The sequence below is a fragment of the Anabrus simplex genome, chromosome 2 (assembly GCF_040414725.1).
Source record: "Anabrus simplex isolate iqAnaSimp1 chromosome 2, ASM4041472v1, whole genome shotgun sequence".
Taxonomy (NCBI): Eukaryota; Metazoa; Arthropoda; class Insecta; order Orthoptera; family Tettigoniidae; genus Anabrus; species Anabrus simplex.
In genome coordinates, this window is record NC_090266.1 from 955,650,770 (window position 1) to 955,675,267 (window position 24,498).

Consider the following 24,498-nt stretch of genomic DNA (forward strand, 5'->3'; position numbering starts at 1 on the left):
CTTAAAGTGAGTTCGTATTACTAATGTTTACTGCAAAATGCCATCTCACTTATACTGCTCATTCTTTCCTTCTTTCTCTCTCAATTCTCTCTTGCTTATATCTATGTAAGCGGGTATACACACCACGAGGAGTCTCGGGATAAACTGAGTGATCTTAAAGATTTGATGGTGATGATACTTGTTGTTTAAAGGGGCCTAACATCGAAGGTCATCGGCCCTGATCTTAAAGATTTAAAATACTCCTTATTCCTCTGGGAAAATTCTAATGTAATGATTTGTCGGAGATTGTGTCCGGCTCCATGGCTAAATGGTTAGTTAGCGTGCTGGCCTTTGGTCACAGGGGTCCCGGGTTCGATTCCCGGCAGGGTCGGTAATTTTAACCTTCATTGGTTAATTTCGCTGGCACAGCGGCTGGGTGCATGTGTCGTCTTCATCATCATTTCATCCTCGTCACGACGCGCAGGTCGCCTGTGGGGGTCAAATCAAAAGACCTCCACCTGGCGACCCGAACGTGTCCTAGGACACTCCCGGCACTAAAAGCCAGACGCCATTTCATTTCATCGGAATTTTATATAATGGGCAGCTTTAGGTAGTTGGGGTATGATGATAGGTCTAGAGGTAGATGAAAGTGTAGGGCGCTATAGTTACGAAGGAAGGCCAACCTCAGCAAGGTGACAAATGCCCCTTCTGGGAGCCTCCTCTTACTGGTCCATGACATATCCCGTTGTGGATTTTGGTATTCATTAGACATGAAAATATGCCCCTCTTTACGTCTTTTCATGAGCGACTGGCATTTCTTTTAATCGTTTACGTTCAGTTTCAATGCCATATCCAAATAAGGAAAAGAACTTAGAGACGTTGTAGCTCTTTCTTAGTCGCGACGCTTACGTTGTTAGTATATTCTTAGTTCGTTAATGTGATTTTTTGTGTTTCTAAACCCATCTTTAAACAGACTCAGTTTCTTATTTCCTGAAACCTCCGCTGTGAAGTTACAAGAATCCACCCTTCCAGTCGGGTCTATTTCTATTCAGCATAGGGCGCGGTAGCGTAGAGCGCATGCGCCTCGGCACCGCTGGAGTCGTCTGTCTCTACGGCGAATCCCTCTGAACGCTCGCCAGTTGTCCAGTGCTTGCTTGAGGAGTCGGTGGCATCTATCATGGCTCTGGAAACGATTGGAATCTGCGTCGCTGCCGTCGCACTTCTGTTAGCGGTTGCTTACCGGTGAGTATTAACGCTTTAAAATCCTTTCAGAAGAGTATTGTCATATCCATAGAAAAGTAAAACTTTCGTGGCTGTTAAATACTTTAGAATGATACAGTGATGTAGTAGTCATCTGCACAAAGTTTGCATAAGAGTTGTGACGAGGGGCGTTGTGTAGAGGGGTAGCGTTAAATACGGTATATTATTACTCTGAGAGCTCTTATGCACCAGAAACTACAGTAATTACTGTTTAATTTTACTCTGCATGCGTTCCATAGTGGTAGAGAGAAAAATTGTGTTGAGATAAAACAGTTAAATTGGGAACGTCTTCTTCTTACATTACAGGAGGGGACTCCCATATTCCAATTCGTGAAGTGCAGATAAACCGGGCGGTGGTTTTGGTTGACTTGTGAATAGTTTATTCACAACACTAATTCATAAAGTTGTTTGTGAAAGGGTGAAAAACTTATGGAAAATTTTGAATGCGGTTCATTCGAGAGAGAACTATAATTTTTAGGAATGTTACACAGCAGTAAGTAGGTTATGTGAATTTTGGTAGTTGTACACTCAGGAGGAGTTTCGATGGGGCATTAAAAAATTATGAATGTGTGGAGTTATAATATATCGGGACCCAACATTCAAGAAAGTGCGGGGAAATGTTGATAATCACTAATGCAGAGTAATTAGTAAACAAAGAGTTATTTATAAACCAATCATAGGCCTACAGAGTTTTAATTGCCGTACAGCAGTATGCAACTTCCATTTATTAAGAGGGGACTCCCACATGTCACCATTTCATCTGTTTCATAAGTGGTAAAGTATGCGCCAATAACTAATCGTTCTGTAGTGATTTCATTCACCCTCGAGTTGCGTAATACCACGTACGAAGTTTTCACTAAATTGTGTTATTTTCTGGTTTTAGATACTGCAGTGTTGTAAAAAGAACTTGTCCTGACTAACTGATTCATCATCGCCAAGCTAAAACTACTGGACATAACGAAATGACATTTTGAGGGCACATTTATATTACAGTGTAGGTGCTGGCTGAGGGAGGTTTTTTGGATATTCCGTCGCTAAGGGGGTGAAAAGGGGGTGGATTTTAAAATCAGTATCTATACCGGTATCTCAAAACTTGTAAAGTTTACAAATGTAAAAATTGGTATTTAGAATCTCCTTTAAAAGATGCACATATTTTTTGTTTTCGGGAAATCTCACTAGGAGGGGTGAAAAAGGGATTGAATGCCTTTAATGAGGATACTTATATCTCCGAAACTGAAGATATTACAGACCTGAAAATTGGTATTCAGAATCTCCTTTAAAAATAAACATTATTTTCTTTGTTTTCGGAAAATTGGGGTGAATTTTTTGAAAGACTATATCTACAGTATCTCAGAAACGTAAAATGTTAGACGTGAAAATTGATATTTGGATCTCCTTTAAAAACAAAGGAAAACGCAGTTTTGAGGGAAAGTCATCTTGGTGTGTGTGTGTGTGTGAAAAGGAGTTGAATTCCTTTTATGAGGACACATATCTCAAAAATTGAAGATGTTACAGTCGTGATAATTGCTATTTAGAAGATCCTTTACTAATATAGAAACGAGTATTCTTTCCGGAAAATTTACTGAAGGCAGTGGGAGGAGGAGTGTGAAAGGAAGTGAAAAAAGTGAATTCTTTTTATGGGGTAACATATCTCAAAACTGAAGGTAACAGACGTGAACATTGGTATTTGGAATCTCCTTTAAGCATAAAGAAACACGCCTTTCTTTTTTGGGGGGAGGGGGGGATCAACTTAACGGCAGTGGGGTGGAAAAGGAGTTGAGACCAATTGATATTACCATTCATAATGTACTTTATTCTGATCATAAACCGATAATTTTTAATCTTTCCTGGGTTCGTTTTCAAGAGCCATCTTTTTCTCTGAAGAACTTGGTTACGTTACAGTAGATTCTCCTGGCACATAAATAAAAATTTGAGCAGATTGTAAATAAACGATAGGAATGAAATTGACCGTGCAATTGTTCACCTCTCTAATAAGGTCAATAATGCACGGAAGTATATAATTCGTATCGCCAGAAATCCCGCACACTTCCCTTCGCGCGACAATGGTGCTTGGTCACATTGTCAGCAATGACAATGGCAACAGACGTAATTTACCGCCAAGTAGCGGTCTTGCATCTTGCTGCGCCGTCCAGAACAATAATAATAATAAAAATAATAATCATCATCATCATCAAATGTGCGGACCGCGCTGGGAACGTGTCCTGACCGGGTAATGACTTACGAATGTAGTTACGAATGTAGTTCGGCCGCGGCTTCAGTACCGCCATGGCACCCAAGGCGACACCATGCCGGGTCTCCAAGGATTTGTCCATATTAAAAATGCTTATAGGAAAAGTTGGCAAAGATTTAAGGACCCAACTGACCGGGCGGAATACCTGGAGCTAGCACGGGAAGTAAGAAATCGATTGCTGGAAAGGTGGATTGAAGAATGGGAGAAACTTTGCCGTCAGATCGCGAATTTTGGCGGATTATATATAAAATGTTAAGCATTAAATTATAAATTTCAGTATAATACCGTAGCGAAGCACGGGTATCTTGCTAGTATTGACATATTCTAGAACAAATGATAGGACACATGACACCCAGGACTTGTGCAGTTGGTTTTTGAGGGAAGTGTAGGCGGTAAGAACCGTAGGGGTAGACCAAGGTATGAATATGACAAGCAGATTAGAGCAGATGTAGGATGTAGCAGTCGCGTAGAAATGAAAAGGTTAGCACAGGATAGGATGGCGTGAAGAGCTGAATCAAACGAGTCTATGGACTCCAACAACATTCTAGAGCTGTTCATTCCTCACTTCTGAATGTTTGCCGTTCGAAGTAAAATTTATCGTGATTAGAATTATTCAATGATGTGATAATTTCCGGCCATTCCCATGGACCTAAGTTGCCCACCTATTTTATTTGGTCGGGTTTGCTTCGTAAGTTTCATTGAGCGAATGTAGACGATTATCACACTACTTCCAATCCTGTTCCGTTGTGAAGGCACACAAGTCCTGTAGTTCTCGCAGATAGTTTCCGGAGGAGTAGCGAGATTTTCTAGTCATACAGGCTATCCTGGAAGGTCGTGATAAGCAGAGTGACACCGGAACTGGCTTTCCACCAAAGCGACCGCGGTTCTTATCCCAGTCGCCGATTATGGGCTTTTTGAAAGAAAAAGTCACTTCTACACGATTCGGATTCCACATAAAACTGGAGGTCCTATGGCGATGTAAACTTATCACGTAGTCCGGCCTCGCGGTGTACGGGGCAACGCGTCCGCATGTCACCGGGCGGCCCCGGGTTCGATTCCCGGCCGGGTTAGAGGTTTTCAATTGTAAATGATTAATATCCTTGGCCTGGGGACTGGGTGTTCGTGTCGTCCTTAACGTTCCTTTCCTCACGTTCAACACTTTACACTTCACCAATTTCCAAATGGTGCAGGTAGGGGCAAAAGATCTTTGTAGGTCGACACTCCGAACAAATAGCTAGAATTTAAACATTTTAAAAAAACTATCACGTAAAACTGTAAGCTTACACTTCTCTGAATGAATTTGATCATTCGAGTAGCAGTATAAGGTCACGGCTTCTATTCCCGCTCAGGTTGGGGATTTTAGCCACGTCTGATTAATTCTTGACCCGGGGACTGGATGTTCGTTTCAATATACACTCTTCATATACACCAAACAAAACCACCACAGAAACACGCAATAGTGAATACACCCATCCAAATAAGGTTGGCGACAGGAAGGGCATCCGGCTGAAAAACACGACCAAGTTCACATGATACACATTTCACACTTGCGACCCCATCAGCCTGTGGAAGAACGGTGGGACTGGAGTTGCTCAGATGGTAGAGCGCTGGCTTTCTGAACTCAGCTTTGCAGGTTCGGTCCTGGCTCAGTCCGGTGGTATTTGAAGGTACTCAAACAAGTCAGCATCGTGTCTGTAGATTTATTGGCATTTTAAAGAACTGCTGCGGGACAAAATGTCGGCACCTCGGAGTCTCAGGACAACCGTAATAGTGTGTTGGGTATTCAGCCCGAAGCCTGGTTTGATCATCCACAGCTCCGTCGAAAGCTGTCATAAAGAGCTTAGGTGTCACTGGAGAGGCGTACTAGGGAAATGAGTGACGTAGTTTCCCGTTGCTATCCTCACCGAACCAGAAGTTGCTATTACATATCAGTCGGCCAAGCCCACTGAAATGCATGCGCCAACCGACCCTATGAGCGATATTTTCACACCATTCATAACAGAAACTGGCTGCATAAGGAATGGTATTACTAGAATCACTCATACCTCGGTCACTTTCATATTGTCGAAGCCAAGGATGAGACTGAGACAGGTTAGTGAAACTAACAAATTTATTCTAGCCCATACCAGAAGACATAGCGCCCTGTAAACACTACATCTCGCCACTAAGGCATTAGTTGGATGTAAAATCAATATTACTATTATTAGCGATGGAAGGTGAAGATGAGAGCAGCACTTGGACTATACATCCATTTGGGGATTTTTGGAACCATTCGAACTTTTGTCACGATTAGAGGCTATCGCATGTGTGCATCTTTCTTCCACCCACCAGGACCCAAAAGTAGACATGCTTAGGGTCCACAAGCGACGACTTGTCTGTGGTTGATGCCGTCATTTATTTTTCGTGGTCTCAACCCCTACTCCAAATCTCTGTGCGGTTCAGTTTTCCGATCCACACACAGGGACTTGTCTGCAACGATCTAACTTGCGCAGACCACACAATCTCCCAACTCAAAATGGGTCGTGTGCAGGGCGGTTGTGGGACTCGAGCAGATTTGTCGTCGAGCAGTTCATGGTGTATATATCCATTCGTAGAAAGTTTCTAAAATCGAATGGTTCTAATAATATTTGTATGACTAAAATCTTTCCTCTGTAAAAACCAATTTTTAGCCCAATATTTTCTCTTTCGTATAGACTTCAGTGACAGCAGTTCTTATTTTTTGAAACTGAGAAATTAAAGGGGCCGCGATCACGCGTGTTTTCAGAACAGAGCGAGCCAGCCAGCCTACAGATTGGTTCGTGTTTAGAGGCATTTTAGCTGACTTTTGTTTTGTACACTCAACCGCACAAAACTTGTCGCAAGAGGCTACTTCCTTTCAAAAACTTCTTGTTTGAAATAGGATGAAGATCTTGTGCAGGTGTAGGATTCAAATTATATCATCTTCGGCAACCGGCTATCTAGTTCATGAATATCCTCGCCTTTCGATAAGGTACAAAATTAAATATTTCTTTGCCGGTCAATTTTTGTGGGGTTGAATATACATAAGATGGTTTCCCATAATACACACATTACATTCACTCTGTTACTGCACCTACAAACAATTCTCTAGTACTACGGCACTTGTCTCAGAACCAGGCTGATACTATTACGAGGCTAGAAGGCCACTTGAGTACTAATATCACCAAAGTGCCTCGACTCACTGTTTAGTTTTAGATTTAAGTGATTGATTGTTGTGGAGACTAACGGACAACTGTATACATTATCTATCTCAAAGTAGCGCGCCGGGCTGAGTGGCTCAGACGGTTAACGCGCTGGCCTTCGGACTCCAACATGGTAGGTTTGAAGATGCTCAGATACGTCGGCCTTGTGTCGGTAGATACGTAGGAACGTAAACTCCTATAAGACAACATTTCGGCACCTCGGCGTCTCCTAAAACCGTAAAGCGCAGTCAGCTGAGAGAGGTTCACGCGGTGTCGTGCCAGATGCGACCGGTGCCACTATCGACAGCGTTGTAAGCGTGCCGGATGCGACCAGTGTTGAAAACCCAATTTTCATTTTTAGAAGTTATGTCGTCATCCAAGATAAGGTAATCTAATCAGAACCAGAAATGGTTAAGAAATTTATAGAACTGCTTACCGGGTAGGGAATGAAATTGTTCTTTCTGTTAAAATAGAGAACTACTATAACCGTGCACAAGATTTATGTACTCTGAATTAATCTGGAAATACAATCCTAAAGATTCCGTGAAAAGTTTATAATTATACAGTAACTGAGTACATTTTTATGACGCAAGTTTAAATACAACATGAATACATTACATAACGCACAAAGGTAATATCTACAACCAACTCAAGAACTAGTCGTTGTAAACTAAATCAGTGTAATGTATAATTTGGAATGTCATGAGATATTCCCTCCCCAGACAAAACATAGGTAGAGTAATACTGAGTGTGGAATTACTCGACTGTACATCCACCCTTCCCTCCCCCAACCCACATTTACGGTTTTGACCTTGAAATCTCTCTTTGCATTATGACTCCACCTATGTCATTACCGTCACATTTGTTACTTATTTTTCTCACTAAAACTCATTTTTTTGTGTATGGAAATAAGTTTTCAATTTGTATATCTCAGTTTAGCCATTACAAATAATTTGTATTTGTCACATGAGTTTATTTTTGGAATTTCTCATTTCAAAACAATTGTTTTTGCATTCATCAATAGATAAAACATTTAACTGCAATACATTTGTATTCTGTTGCTTTATATTGTACATTAATTCTTCCTCAAAACACAATATATTGTTTATGGTGGTTTAGACAAAAAAGACATTTAATATGACATTTCAAAAATAATTCCTGAGTCGGTAAAATGGTTTATCAACAATATGAACAACCAAAATCACCGTGAGTCTTGCAGGAAACTGCGGAAGAGAGACTGCGGTCCGCAGGGTCACCACGGGCAGCAACTGCGTCACGTCACTCTGCGCCGTAACATGCGCGGGTCCAGTCAGTTCTGTGGTTCGCAGAAACTCACCGTGAGTCATCCTGCGTCACCTCACGGACCTGCGTCTCATTTTGCGGCGGGCCTTACCGGGAGGCCCCGGGTTAGATTCCGGGCCAGGTCAGGGATTTTTACCTGGACCTGAGGGCTGGTTCGAGGTGCACTCAGCCTACGTGATTAGAATTGAGGAGCTATCTGACGGTGAGATTGCGGCCCCGGTCTAGAAAGCCAAGAATAACGGCCGAGAGGATTCGTCGTGCTGACCACACGACAACTCGTAATCTGCAGGTCTTCGGGCTGAGCAGCGGTCGCTTGGTAGGCCAAGGCCCTTCAATGGCTGTAGTGCCATGGGGTTTGGCTTGGGGGTGCTTTTAAAAGGAAACATCACAATATGAAGATGAAGTAGAAATTCGAGAGGACAAATTGGGGCAAATATTACTTTATAGGAAGTAGTTAGGGATTGCAATAATTTACTAAGGAAAATGTTCGATACATTTCCAAATTACCTGAAATTATTTCTGAAAAAGGTAGGTAAACAGCCGATAGACAATCTGCCACTTCGGCGACTGCCTTAAATACAGATCAGAAGTGAATTGATTGCATGCCGCACGATGGTTTATTCGCTTTATCATTATAGACGTTATTTTGGCGTGGTCGCATCCAGCACGGTCGCTCCCGGTACGAAACCGTCCACGCGCTACAAATTTGTTTACGATGTTATCGAGTCCAAGTGTAAATCTATATATGAAATAATCCTCGATAAGGCCTATAATTGCATGCGAGCTTAGAGTTGATGCTGATCTGCTTAGTACGTCCTAATGTTGTAATCAACTCATCAGTCTTTTCACAGGGAAATTAAAAATGCATTTCTGTATTCCGTTACAGGAAATGTGTGGGTGGGACGATACATCTGATAAGTCTTCCGAAAATACGAACTCGTACTCCACACGTGTGAATGACTCATGCACTCAAATGCCGTTACTTAGCAGATGCATAGATTAATATGTTGGATTACGCGAAGCGCAGCAAAAAGAACTTCTGATTATCAACACTGCCTGTACGTTCAGACCAATGAGCAATGGTGCCCCTCCCAATACACTAAACTACATATAGACGTTATCTTTTTTTTTTTTTTTGCTAGGGGCTTTACGTCGCACCGACACAGATAGGTCTTATGGCGACGAAGACGTTATCTAATGGATGGACTAGGGAGAGCATTGTTGAAATATTCAAGGCGATAAGTGTGATGACATGTTAGGAGTGGGGTAATTAAGCTCATGGTATGGTATACGTCCGTGTCTGTTAAACTGACTTAAACATTTCATCTCTTCAGTTCTCTGCTATCGGGAATTCGTAACTGTCCGTCGATGTCAGTTGCTGGCTAACAAGGCCATATCTATGGATAGAGGCATGATTTTTTGCATTAATTTATGTATGATTTCGCGTGAAGGGAACAAGTTTTCGCGTTATTTCGCAAAATGGGACTCACTGTTTTAATACTTTCCAAAAAGTATTCATAAAAAGTTGAATTCATGTGATTGGAGAATTACTTACTGTGTGAGAAAGATTAATTTATAAATAAGTAATTAAATAAAAGTACGCCTCTGGTGTAGTGGTTAGTGTGATTAGCTGCACCCCCGAAGGCCCGGGTTCGATTCCCGGCTCTGCTACGAAAATTTGAAAAGTGGTAAGAGGGCTGGAACGGGGTCCACTCAGCCTCGGGAGGTCAACTGAGTAGAGATAGGTTAGATTCCCACCTCAGCCATCCTGGAAGTGGTTTTCCGTGGTTTCCCACTTCACCTCCTGGCCAATGGTACCTAACTTAAGGCCACGGCCGCTTCCTTCCCTCTTCCTTGCCTATTCCTTCCAATCTCCCCATCCCCCACCAAGGCCCCTGTTCAGCATAGCAGGTGAGGCCGCCTGGGCGAGATACTGGTCATTCTCCCCAGTTGTATCCCCCGACTCAATGTCTCACGCTCCAGGACATTGCCCTTGAGGGGGTAGAGGTGGGATCCCTCGCAGAGTTCGAGGGGAAAAACCAACCCTGGAGGGTAAACAGATCAAGAAAGAAAGAAAGAAAGAAAGAATATTGTAATCATTAATTATTCCCTTTTGTAATCTTCATCAGAGCTAATAGGTAACTTTAATTACCCTTACATCCTTCATGGTCATGGCTTTCATCCTATAAGGCCAAATCATTAAGGCATTTCCTAGAATATTAAAACTAACAGGTATTTCTGTCGAATTGAAAAATCCTTATTCCGTCTTTCGTTTCCATTCATACTTTGTTTTCCACGAATTTCGCTGCAGTTTCACATTTATCGCAAAACAAGTAAATTTCGCTTCAGACTGACCTTATCGCGTTATTCGCTATTCTCTAACAAAATCACGTTTTGAAACCAGAATCATACGATTCGTTAAGATATCTCAATCGCTTCTAAATATTTTTGTCGCCTTATCATTAATGCGAAAAAATCATACTTGTATAGGTATGGGATAGCAGTTCAAACCTTGGGAGGTTGATCTACGTCAAAAATAACGAGGCGGTAAATGCTTGCTCGGTTCACCCGGGAGGATGTGGGTTCGAATCCCCGTCAGGAAGTCGTAAAATTTAAGAAACGAGATTTCCACTTCCGGAGGTGCACATGGCCCTGAGGTTCACTCAGCCTACACCAAAAATGAGTACCAGGTTAATTCCTAGGGGCAAATGCGGCCGGGCGTAGAGCCAACCATTCTACCCCCCGTCGAGTGCAGAGGTTACGGATAGTGGAAGACTTTACCTTCCACCCCTCCAAGGGCCTTCATGGTCTGTACGGAGATTATTTCGCTTTGCTTTTGCTTATTTGAGAAAACGATCCTTATAAATGTAACCACATGCAGACCTCTTGGCAATTTTCCTAGGAGTTTCTGTATGGTACAGAAGTGCCATCAGATTTTGAACAAAATGTTATACCTATTTCCAACAAAGTAAATGTCATACGTGAAAACTATTCGTACCAATAGTTTAGTATCTCACGCTTGCAAAATTTTAACACTTACTATTTACAGGAGAATGGAAAGAAAAGTTGAAGCTGGGTAGGGAGATCAGTTTGGCTTGAAGAAATGTGGAATCCTGACTACGTCTGATGTTGGAAGATAGAATTAGGAGAAGCCCACGTGAAGGACATTCTTAGTTCTAGAAAATACATTCGACAGTGTTGATTGGTTAGTTTTTGAGGAAAGTGTACGCAATAAGAACAGTAGGGGTAAACCACGGGATGAATATGACTAACAGATTAGCGTAGATTTAATAGTTACGTAGACATGAAGTGGTTAGCACAGGATAGGGTGGCACGGAGAGCTGTATCAAACCAGTCTATGGATTGGTGACCCAACATATGTAGCAACGTTGGTCTAGTTGTCAGTGTTCCCAACTTCCGAGCGGGTTTCTTTAAGATTTGAGGCGCGTCAGCGCTTCGTTTTTACGTTTCTTTCTTCATGTAGACTAGGAAAAGCGTGGGTTAAATATAAACTGTATCATAAAGTCGTTTACTATAGTCCCGTTCCTGCCACTTGCCAGCTCTCGACATTTCTTCGCTGTTTCTCTTATTTTGATATCCTCTCCTGCAGTTTTCTTCGTGTTTCCCGATATTCCACACACACTACCGTATTATAATAGACACGGACCACCAGTTAAGTTCCAGACGGAAATCAAATCGTTAAAACAAACTTAATCGGGTGGAGGAAGGAATGACATTGTCCTGTCTAGGACAGTAGTAAAGGTGTTAATGATAGCTTTATTTTGCATTTATTTTGTACATTATCTGTCACTACGTCCGCATGGACGAAGACGAACAGATAAGAATGAAAGGGAGAACGAAATAAAATGTGGAAATGGATGAGACGATGGCGTGTGTATAGGCTGAGTGGACCTCATGGCCAGATGAGTCCAGAAGCGGAACTCGGTTCTAAATTGTTTCGGAATCCAGAAGATCCAAGCGCGCCTTTACTGCCTCGGCTTGGCAGTCTTAAACAGAAACTGAATGTACTTGGTGTGGGGACAGTTGAGAAGTGGAGTGGGTTAAAATCCTATTCTTTACTCATCCTGTTTTGGTGGTTTCTCACCAGCACCCCTAGTCAGTGCCAGATATTACCTACGATACAGACTGCGGCTTCTACTTGAACAGTCCTAGTATTCACCTCCAACACACGTACCTATCTATTCATATCAGGAGCTTCACGAGCACTACGTATACATTCCTTGGACCCACAATCAGGCTGTGTGGGTACTCCGGGTTGTTCACAATGACCTAAGACCCCTAAAACTAAACTAATGAAAACTGCAACTGCCTGTAATACCTGGCCCAGACCCGCATTAACGTTGCCTCAGCTAGTCTGGTATCACAATACTACTACCGGCGAACTTTGACAACCTCTTACTTTCTGCTGGGTGTATTAATTTTCTGCTGCCTCAGGTCCGTCCTCAATACAGTTTAAATTCCTTTCCACTTGTGTGTTTACACAGTCATGTCTTGACTCACTATCACATGCTGACTTCACCTTTCTTTCACAAAGTTTCATCACGGCACTTAGGAATCAAATTTCCCTTGCTGTTCCATTCTTTGGAGATCCATGCAATAATTTTTGGTTTATCACCAGTTGTACATAATTGTTGTTGTTTAACACTTGGGAACTTATTCCTTAACTTTTGTCTCCACACATTCACCAGCTAGGTGTAATTCATCCGCCCTGTTCCCACATAGAATGCACAACATTTAGTCATTTCTCCTTGTCCATCCCTTGTTCTTATGTAACCCCAAGATCCACCGTGTTAAACCTCTTCTCCACCTTTTCTCTCCGAATCGTATGCTAATACTGGAGACCTGGACTACCTCATAAAATAGACTCAAAGATGTTTTTTCTACATTCCTCCATCCATCGTTGCCGTTGAATATCTCTTATTCTAGTCATCAGCGCTAATAATCTACCAACCTCAGAATCTTGTAATCTATCCCCGGGAATTTTGCTACTAATGTCTTGACCGCAGCTAGTGCTGCGACACCCCTCTTCCCACCCTCTTCTATTTAACACGACTCCTAAGTACTCTATTTAATCTACTTCTATTCTTTCCCCCTGGATCAACCAGATCCTCTTTATTTCTCCTTTTCTTTTGATTAGTTATCACTTTCGACTTTTTGCTGTTGATTTTTAAGGCCCATTTTTCCGCGAACTCCGACAACTCATTCTGACTTTTTTGTAGACCACCTCCTGTTAAGGCCATAAGAATGACGTCATCCGCGAAAATCAATCCTGGGATCTCTAACTTCTGTACTACAGGTACTGCCCATTTTGTTCCTCAGTGTCCTTCCAAGATATCATTTATAAATAACAAAAATAACGGCGAAAGTTTGCATCCTTGTTTCAAATCAAACTTACAATCTATCGGCCCACTGATTAAGTTTTTTCCTATCTTAATACAACAGTATACCTTGTGGCAAATCGTCTGAATCTCCCTTATCTTCCTGGAGACTCCCTATCTGCCTATTTTCTCAGTGCCTCCCTGCTGACCGTATCGATAGCTTTCTCGAAATCTATGGCGGCCAGGTACACACAGCCTTTTTCCCTTAAGTATTTATCAATAAGTCTTCAGTCATAATATTGTCTGTAGTCCATCTTCCTTTTCGAAACCCTCCCTGTAGTATTGATATTATTGCGTGGTGTTCTGCCCAAGTCGTTAACATTTTTGCCAAAACCCCTGTAGGCCTATATATCTTGCTCAGTGAGTCCAGTAGTGTTATCCCTCGATAGTTGCCCGGCAGAGTTTTTTTCTTGTATATTGGGGAGATGATCCCACCTTCCCACCCTTCGGGTATTTTACCACCATTAAATATCCTATTAAACAGTTTTGTAATTCCCCCCTTATCTGTCTATATTTACCAATTTCCATACCATGTTATTTATACCATTCAATCCCCTTGCAGATTTACTCTTTTAAGTTTGTCCAGTACATCCTGGAATTCCTCCATGTCAATCTCTTTGTCGAGTTCATAAATACAGACCTCTAGATTTCTCCCTGGTCTCCTTATTCCCTCTTTCAACTTCCAGCAGTCCTTTCTCCTTAATAAACCCCTGAAGTATATCACCCGCTGGTCATAATCCTGGCTTGGACCCCCCCCCCCCCCCATCCTCCTTTGTTAATTTTATTTATTCTTTCCAAACTCTCTCCCCCTGGTTTAACCTGCATTTTTTATTAATTAACTCTACTTGTTCCTTTGACCATGCATTTTTCTTCCCGGCGATTTTCTTTTATACTCCTTTCTTAATCTACAAAAGTTTCTTTCCTTGTTACCGTCAGTTAATATATTTTTTTTTTTCCAAGTCCTCCATTACTGCGCACCTTAATACCTTGCATTCCTTATCGTGCCATACACACTCTCTACGTCTACTTTTACGTTCCCGCTCTATCCTTGCCTCCCTCCTTATCGGGTATTCAACTAGGTCCATGGCTCTGTCTATATTTTCCTTCAGGGCTACTTCCCAACCGCATCTGATTCTCTCTCCTTCATGAGGTAAGACCCCTAAAACGAAACAGTATTTAAACATCTGAGTATGGAATCTGAATACTGAGGACGTGATATAAACATTGGTAGTCTCTAAAGTGGCCGCGATCCGAATGTCATGCACGTGGGTTTAAAGAATCATTTACGTTCTTGTGGTTTGGTTATGATTTGGTATCAACAGTCTCGTCAATCTTAAATCTGTTAATATTTTGCATTGCATACAGCATGTTTGAAATAAGTACAAATAACCTTACGGAAGGTAGGGATGACTGTCTGCACTTAGCATTTTTTGTAAATATTAGCGAATGGTTTGTCCTAGGAAGAAGTAAAGTACGAAGTTTGTGAGGTAGAAATCTCATTTTGCCACTCGGCTTACACCACCTGCCGTACTATCCTTTAGACATCATGCATGCGTTATAGGTAAGCAGCAGTTCTAAGTAGGCCTACACCACTGCACTGCAGCTGTTCAAATCACTTCTCAGCTGCTGCTGCAGGACGTATTCTGCATTCGTATGTGTTTAAGCAGTTCTATGAACATCACTGCACTGCAGCTGTACAATTAGCTTCACTGCGGCTTCAGGACGTATGCATGCGCAATGTGCAAGAAATAATTCTAAGTACGTCCACTCTACTGCAGCTTCAGGCAGTATGGATGCGTAAGTTTTATGAAAACGTACGTACAAGAAGTGAACGTTTTCACGTCGCGAAGTATTGTAATGTATTTCATTATAGCCCTAAGTCATTCATCATTAAATACTCCCTGAGCTACAGACATAAATTAAAAAAAAAAAAAAAATAATAATAATGTTAGCCTATTTGCTTTATGCCCCACTAACTACTTTTACGGTTTTCGGAGATACCGAGGTGCCGGAATTTAGTCCTGCAGATCTTTTACGTGCCAGCAAATCTACAGACAAGAGGCTGTCGTATTTGAGCACCTTCAAATACCACTGGACTGAGCCAGGATCGAACCTGCCAAGTTGGGGTCAGAAGGCCAGCGCCTCAACCGTCCGAGCCAGTCAGCCCGGCAATTTTTAAAAATGTTTGAAATTGGACATTATCTTGACGTCATATATACAGGGCCTTACCAGTAACAGCAGAAAAAGAAATTGTTCATTTCTCCTGAACATTCTTTATTTAGATCCAGCCCTAGCGCGAATGTTTCCGACTAACGTGCAGATAGCTTCATTTACTTGTGTGAAAGGGTAACACATGTCTTGTCTATTAAATGTATGTAACAGATATTAAAGTTCATAATTTAGATTGTCAACGTACGTACATTTAACGTAGGCAGTCGTTCCTGGAACCTTCTTCTGTAAGACCACTTTCAGTAGGACACACGGAAGGCGTATGAATTAGTTTTGTATATTCACTAGCATATCTACGTTCGAAGAAAGCAAATGGGATTGAGTGCTTTGAATCATCTGTATCTTTTCTCATCTACTGTATGTGCATATCCTGCCCAGTCTTCCACCTCCTATAGTTTATAGAAGCCTTTCCTAAAATTTTGGCAATAATAATAATAATAATAATAATAATAATAATAATAATAATTATTATTATTATTATTATTATTATTATTATTATTATTATTATTATTATTATTATTATTCGGCTTTTGGCTGATTGATTAATGTAGTGACAGGACTGGGTTAGATTCCTCTACGGGGCGGAGATTTGTCACGTCTGGTTAGTTTCAATGCCTTGGATAGACCTACATTTTGTATGTGTTCGTCTTGATACGCACTTCATTTGTGTACCCAAACATAATGCATTGTTAACTGTCACAGAAACATGTGTGTTCGTCTTGATACGCACGTCATTTGTGTACCCAAACATAATGCATTGTTAACTGTCACAGAAACATGTAATAGTTGAATACATCTCTCCGTATGGGTTGGAGACTGAAAGGGCATCCGACCGTAAAATTGGGCCGCCACGTCCTCATGAGCGACACAGATCGCACCTTTGACCCCACCAGTGTGGGAAAAGTCTGTCAGAGGATACGAACTTGAAGGGTTCGGTTCCTGTAATGTGCCAACTACCCGAGCGGTGCAGTGAGAATGTCTGACCTCGTTCCGTCAGATCACACCTCTACTCAGCTCGTGTGGTCAAAAAGACGAGCCTGCTGCTGGAACAAACAGATTTCTTAAATGAAAGTCTGCACCGACTTTTTGCTGCTCAATCGAAATGGGGGATATTTGAACAGTGAGCTGTGTGTGCCAACCTGAACTCAATAGCAGGCTCGGTATACCATACCACTCGATTGTTCATTCACTCGGTGGGTGATCAAACTGAGAGTTGCCGGGCTGAGTGGCTCAGACGGTAGAAGCGCTGGTCCTCTGACCCCATCTTGGCAGGTTCGATCCTGGCTCAGTCCGGTGGTTTTTGGTGCTCAAATACGTCAGCCCCGTGTCGGTAGATTTACTGGCACGTATAAGAACTCCTGCGGGACTAAATTCAGGCACCTCGGCGTCTCCGAAAACCGTAAAAGTAGTTGATGGGGCGTAAAGCAAATAACATTAACTGAGAGTTGTTGCCATGTTTCAGCTTTAACGTGTGTGCGTTAAGTGATACGAATCGTCGTTGCACCTCAAAATATCGTTATGTGGCAACGTTGAGGGGGTGGGGGAGCACATGTATCACTTAGAATGAAACTTCGTTGAAGTTATACAGTACTGAATCTGAAATGACAGAACCTTTCTGGTTGGAGTTCTAAGCTGAAAGATTATTACATAGCGGTTTTTCTAGGCCCAACGACGATATGCTGTGCTTGTACAAGAAAGATGTTCGGAGAATCGATCCTTGTGGTAATCAATGTACCAGTGAGCGAGCTACGTTTCTTATTGTGATCAGACAGCATGGACAGTTTGGTAGACTAATTTGTTCGTGAAGTTGAGTGCCTTTTCGAGTTTGGTCCTATCCAAACACTCGCTGAAGAGTGCTCGAGCAGGACGCTGTGAACGAGTCTTTTTTTTTTTTTTTTTTTTTTTGCTAGTTGCTTTTAAGTCGCACCGAAGCAGACATGGCTTACGGTGACGATGGGACAAGGAAGGGCTAGGAGTGGGAAGGAAGCGGCCGTGGCCTTAATTAAGGTACAGCCCCAGCATTTTTTGGTGTGTAAATGAGAAACCACAGAAAACCATTTTCAGGGCTGCCGACAGTAGGGTTCGAACCTACTATCTCCCGAATACTGGATACTGGCCGCACTTAGCGACTGCAGCTATCGAGCTATGTGAACGAGTCTAGACAGAGTTTAAGTCTACACGTCGTTTTGCACAGCTCTACCAATTACCTCTGTAACCACTGTCTCCTCTCTCTAAATGAAGACTTCTCCTTGCATACGATATCTATCTATATATATAAAATAACATGTCCTGACTGACTGACTGACTGACTGATTCATCATCGCCGAGCCAAAACTACTCAACATAAAGAAATTAAATTTTGAGGATACATTTATATTACGATGTTGGTGCTCGCTGTCATAATTCATTCCAGCAACACTCTCCAATATCATTTCATTTCATCTGTCATTCATTAATCATTGCCCCAGAGGAGTGCGACAGGCTTCGGCAGCCGGCAAAATTCCTATCCTCGCCGCTAGGTGGGGGCTTCATTCATTCCATTCCCGACCCGGACGAATGACTTCAAACAGGCTGTGGATTTTCAATGTACTTATTCTGATCATAAACCGATCATTTTTAATCTTTTCTGGGTTCGTTTTCAAGAGCCATCTTTTCCTTTGGAGAACGTTCTTTGATTACAGCAGATTCTCCTGGCATGTAAATAAAATTTTAAAACACATTTGAAATTAACGATAGGAATGATATTGACGCTGCAATTGTACACCTCTATATGAAAATGAAAACTTACAACCTGTTTTATTAATGAATAATAGATGCAATGAAATGAGAATGGAGTGTTGCTGGAATGAAAGATGACAGGGAAAACCGGAGTACCCGGAGAAAAACCTGTCCCGCCTCCGCTTTGTCCAGCACAAATATCACATGGAGAGACCGGGATTTGAACCACGGTATCCAGCGGTGAGAGGCCGACGCGCTACCGTCTGAGCCATGGAGGCTCCTTGTACTCCTCTATAATAAGGTCAATAATGCACGGAAGTATATCATTCCTATCGACGGAAATTCGGCGCACTTGCCTACGCGCGACAATGGTGCTGGTCACATAGTCAGCAATGCCAATGGCAGCAGATGTAATTTACCGCCAAGTAGCGGTCTTGCATCTTGCTGTGTGGTCCTGAATAATAATAATAATAATAATAATAATAATAATAATAATAATAATAATAATAATGATGATAATAATGTTCTGGACCGCCGTCAAAATTTGCGGACCGCGCTGGAAACTGGTCCTAGCCGGGTAATGACTACGAATGCAGTCCGGCCGCGGGTTCAGTACTGCCAAGGCACCCAAGACGACAGCATGCCGGATCACCTCTAGGATTTGATCCATATTAAAAATGCTTATATTTCCCATTTTCACACCGGGCAAATGCTGGGGCTGTACTTCATGGTCACAGCCGCTTCCCTCCCATTCCTAGGCCTTTCCTGTCCCATCGTCGCCATAGGACCTCTGTGTTGGTGCGACGTAAAGCAACTAGCAAAAAAGAAATGCTTATAGGAAAAGATGACGAAGATTTACGGACCCAACTGACCAATTGATTGCTGGAAAGAAAGATTGAAAAATGGGAGGAACTTTGCCGTAATCTCTCAGAAAACGAGTCAGATCGCGAATTTCGGCGGATTCAATTATAAATTTCAGTATAATACCGTAGCGAAGCACGGGTATCTTGCTAGTATATATATATAATCACTCTTAAAAGTTGGGCCACAAAAACAGTTCGCTTTTTAACAGCAGAAATCCTACGCCAGGTACGGGGATAGAATTCCGTAACTTAAGAACTAATGATGATTCTTATGCAGTTTCCTGTTTTTTTTTGGGGGGGGGGGCATTTGTGAGCTTGTATATATATAAAATAACTTATCCTGACTGATTCATCATCATCACCGAGCAAAAACTACTGGACATAAAGAAATGAAATTTTGGGGATACATTCTTAACATGTAGGTGCTCGCTAAAGGTGGATTTTTGGATATTCCGTCGCTAAGGGGGGTAATTTTTAAAATGAGATCTATATCTCAAAAACTTAAAAGTTTACAGACGTAAAAATTAGTATTTGGAATCTCCTTTAAAAATACACGTATTCTTTGGTTTTCGGGAAAAACCCTTAACGGGGTGGGGGGGTGAAAGATTTGTAAAATTAGTTGAATTATTTGTATGAGAATGCATAGATTTTTTTGGTAGGCCTATATATAAAGATGTTATAAACGTTAAAACTGTATTTGGAATCTCCTTTAAAAATAAACACGCATTTGGTGGGGGAATCAACTTGGAGGCGGGGGCGGTGAAAAAGGAGTTTAATTCCTTTTTATGAGGATACATATATCTCAAACCTGAAGATGTTACAGTCGTGATAATTGGCATTTGGAAGCTCCCTTATAAATAAAGAAACAACCACCTTTTGATGTTTGAATGGAGGGGTGTAAGGTAAAAAGGATTCCACTAGCCGTAACCTCGGTATTTGATAGGGTGGAACGTTAACCTGGTACTCATTTGTTCAATGAACTTCCGGAAGTGGAATTCTAGTTTTTTTTTAATTTTTACACTTCCTCACTGGGAATTGAACCCACATCTTTCTGGGTGAACGGAGCGCTCCTTTACCACCTCAGCCAGGCAACACCTTTTTATATTCTCGTTTATGTAAAGCTCGAACGATATTTAGATATGTTGATTACCCAACGTAAATGCATAACTAAATGGCAATGCAAAGAAAAATGGCTTAATAACGAATTTCTATAAATGACAAAACGAGGAATAATTGAAAAACTTCCTATAATAGAAAAATGATAAATGACGAAAAGTGACAATAAAATTCAGGGGGCAATGATCAGGATGTATATATGTCGGCAATGTGTGTGATGCACCATTTAAAAATCAAAATCTGGGCTCTGCTTTTAACACTACATGGGGTAGACAGCGGTCTGGTGAAAGCAGTCTGTAAATTTGAACGTATTTCATAGTTCTACTTTCCCCTAATATTGCACCATCCGGTGCGGAGTTTGGGCATGTATAGGAACCAAAGCCATAAAGTTTGTCAAATAATTTGTCGGTTGACATTTGTTTCTTTATAGTAACTCTCAGAAATTTACTTTTCGTTTATAACTATTATTTAAGTTGAACTGCATAATTAATTATATGTAATTAGGAACCTTTATACTCCGTAGGTCGGCAGCCCTGAAGATGATTTTCCGTGGCTTCCCATTTTCACACCAGGCAAATGCTGGGGCTGTACCTTAAGGCCACGGCCGCTTCCTTCCCATTCCTAGCCCTTTCCTGTCCCATCGTCGCCATAAGACATGTGTCGGTGTGACTTAAAGCAAATAGCAAAAAAAGACTCCAATAGCAAAAAAAGACTCAGTGGGCCTAGCTTGTACAATGCAGCACGTATACTATGGTTTGGGATAACAGCAGGCATCATAGCCTGAGCCACGCCTATACAAGAAGAAGAAGAAGAAGAAGACACTTAAGTGCTACGGTTAAGGCAACAAGTAGGCAGCAGAGAGACTACTAGTATGAGTGGAGGAGCATTAGGGTACGAACATGCCGAGTGGATTACTCCTCGCTCAGCGCTCATCACTCCTGTGTCTTCACACAGGAAGCTGAGAGATGCAAAACAAACCCATACATTTCAATAGTAGCGTTCATGCCGGCACTTCACTCATCCCTCTTCTCTCCGCTCCTCCCTCAAGAATCAAATCGGTTTGATTTTGGAGCGATGTGCTTCTTGAGCGCTGCTCTGTGATTGGTTGGCTCAAGGCCACGGCCGCCTACTCATAATATTATCGGCCTGCGTTCACTGCAGGTAAAATAATCCATGTTGAATATTATCTTTATACTCGGTAAATTTAATCTTTCAATGAAGTACAGATTGCTTTATTGAAGTGGAGAATAATATTATATTACTACTGCTTACGTTATTGTAATGACCAGTTCTTCAATGCAAGTATGGCTGACATGATAGCTGCTGTACTTCCATGGTTTCATATTGCCTTCAATTCCTTTCAGCAAATATTGAAATGTCTGCATTCTTCTTCTTTTTCTACCGCCTTTTGCCACACCTTGTGGGGCCGCGGATGCGAACCGTATCACACATGTTGACTGACGCTGTTTTACGGATGGATGCCTTTCCTGACGTCAACCTTATGTGGAGGGATGTAATTACTATTGCGTGTTTCGGTGGTGTGTTGTCTTAGTATGAAGAGGAGAGTGTTGGAACAAACGCAAATAACCAGTCCCCGAGCCAGAAGAATTAATGTCGCCAATAAAATCTCCGACCCGGCCGGGAATCGAACCCGGGATTCACTGAACCGAAGGGATCATCGTTGGCCATTCAGCCAAGGAGTCGTATACTGAAATTTCTGCATTGACATTCTTCAATAGTCGTGACATTTCTGTGGGTCTTTCTTCACTTCTTGGTATAAACGATGGAATTCACTCAATCTCTGCCTTCTCTTATTAATTGGATGTGGGCTGTATCTTCTGTCAGAACTTGAAATCAAGTACAGTTTGCTTGCTATCATTGCTATGTTCATCATCACTTCTGCTACTATACTTAACTATTATGTATGCTATTTTGCTTTACGTCGCACCGACACAGATAGGTCTTATGGCGACGATGGGATAGGAGAGGCCTAGGAATGGGAAAGAAGCGTCCGTGGCCTTAATTAAGGCACAGCCCCAGCATTTGCCTGGTGTGAAAATGGGAAACCGTGGAAAACCATCTTCAGGGCTGCCGACAGTGGGATTCGAACCCACTATCTCCCGGATGCAAGCTCACAGCTGCGCGCTCCTAACCGCACGGTCAACTCGCCCAGTAATAATAATAATAATAATCGTATGGCCTCAGCTACCGTTTGCAGACATTTCGATTTGACGCCATCTGGCTGTCTGCTCGTCAATTTCGACGTTCCGGTTTACTCTGTCTGCCATCTAGCGGACCTAGAGTAAACCGGATCTCTCTTGGGCGTCTATGGCTGAGATTTAATTAATTTTGTCGGGTAAATACCAAATGTATCACCAGAGATCTTTTACATGCCGACATCGTACGACATGGAGTGTCGAATGGACTTTTTTCCGCCCTTCAAAAATCCGACTACCTCTGCCGGGTTTGAACCCGCTATCTTGGGATCCGGAGGCCGACACTCTACCACGGCTCCACAGAGACTATTATGTATACAGAGGAGTATGAACATTTTCACGAAACAAAATTACATTCTCGTGAATGCTGCACAATCAACTGGATGGAAAACTTTTCCTCATAATGAAGAAAGATCGAGGGTCTCCTACCCGGTATGTGCGCCTTTGAATGATGAGTGATGAGTGAAGAGCACTGCTATGAGCACTGAGTGAGGAGTAATCCACTCGGCATGTTCGTACCCTTAGAGAGCTAGCTACAAGCGAGATGAGTAATTGGCACGTGAGCTCGGAACGATAGGCAAGGTCCTCAACGAGCACTTTTATTCCTCCTATTGCCACGTTTTGTGCATCTCTTAGGCTGATATTACACTACCCAAGAAATTTGTCAAACCTCTTTTGTAAAATATTTTATGCAAGTTAACTTTTATAAAAGATTGTTACATGCACCCATTGCACCATTACACTACCTAAAATATTGTATCATAGTTGAGAAGAAATAGATGGAGGACAGTCGTGTGCCTGTTTTGCTACTATTAGTTTATTATATTGTAATGACAAAAATTCTCGTAAAAAGTATCGGTATGTTTTAAATTTAACAATCACATGAAAGTACCACAAGTTCTAAATCTGTCTGGTTGTTCGTACTAAGTTTAAAATTCACATGATTTTTAGGGTATATTGCGTGGCTTATCAGAAAAATATAAAAGTTGCTCACAATAATCAAAATTAAATTGGAAGAAATATAATGTAAAGGTTATTTTAAATTTTCTTTCAGCTAAATACTAGCTACGTATTCCATTACATTTCTTTTTCACGTCCAAAATTGTGCGTCCTTCCGGCATGGTATTTCTCCTCCGCTATGTTTAAATACACTTAATGTCTTAAATGTTTGTTTTTATATTCCTGGTGTCTTGTGCTGTACATTACATACTCGAAAAAGCAATTTTGTGTTAGATAAATTCCAACTGAACGTACGATCCGCCATTTTGGATTTAACAAGTCGTATCTTTTGCAAAAGATAACGCGATGTTCATACCTTTTGTCAAATAAATGTTGTAAAATAGTCCTCCATTACACTGTTATCTTTTAGAAAAGATTTTACTAAAGATCTTCGACAAATTTCTTTACTTTAATACCAGCCTTATCTAGACTATGTTGTTGTGTGGATGACGAAAATATTCCAAATGATTGCATAAATGTGGAGAATCGTCACATGGAATGTCATACAGATTTGTTCGATTAGGAACTTGAACATGAGCAGTGGCATTCGAAATGTCTATTTTTTTATTCAGCTGCTACGCACATCTACCAGCGATATACTGTAGTTTCATTGTAAGTCTGAAAGTAAGGAAGTCAATTCACTCTGTACAAAAATTTTCTCTAAACATCTTATTTAAATTCTGAAGGTATATTTGTTCACATGCACGAATATGTGGTCATAATCCTAAGTTTCTAATTAGAGTGGTGGGACGAAGAAACCGACCTCAGTCTATGCAGTTTCGGTTGCAACCTTGACTGTGATGTATTGAAGTATCGTTAGATTAGGGCAGTTACTCTTTACGATAGACTCAATCTGGTACCTTCTGTTCATTTCTAAAACCAGTACTGATACCTTGCACAGTCAACCGCAATTTAAACTGAACATTCTGTGGACTCAACGTACCTTCCAATTCGAATGTTCACTCT

General features: G+C 41.6%; 1 protein-coding gene across 1 annotated transcript in view; it reads left to right on the top strand.

Moving 5' to 3' along the window:
- Positions 1–1,075: 1,075 nt before the first annotated feature.
- Positions 1,076–24,498, top strand: part of LOC136863213 (cytochrome P450 3A16) — a 193,029-nt gene continuing 169,606 nt past the window's right edge. The window contains exon 1 of the mRNA XM_067139583.2: positions 1,076–1,221. Within this exon, the coding sequence (XP_066995684.2) occupies positions 1,157–1,221 (65 nt within the window). The 5' untranslated portion in view covers positions 1,076–1,156. The remainder of the gene's footprint in view (positions 1,222–24,498) is intronic.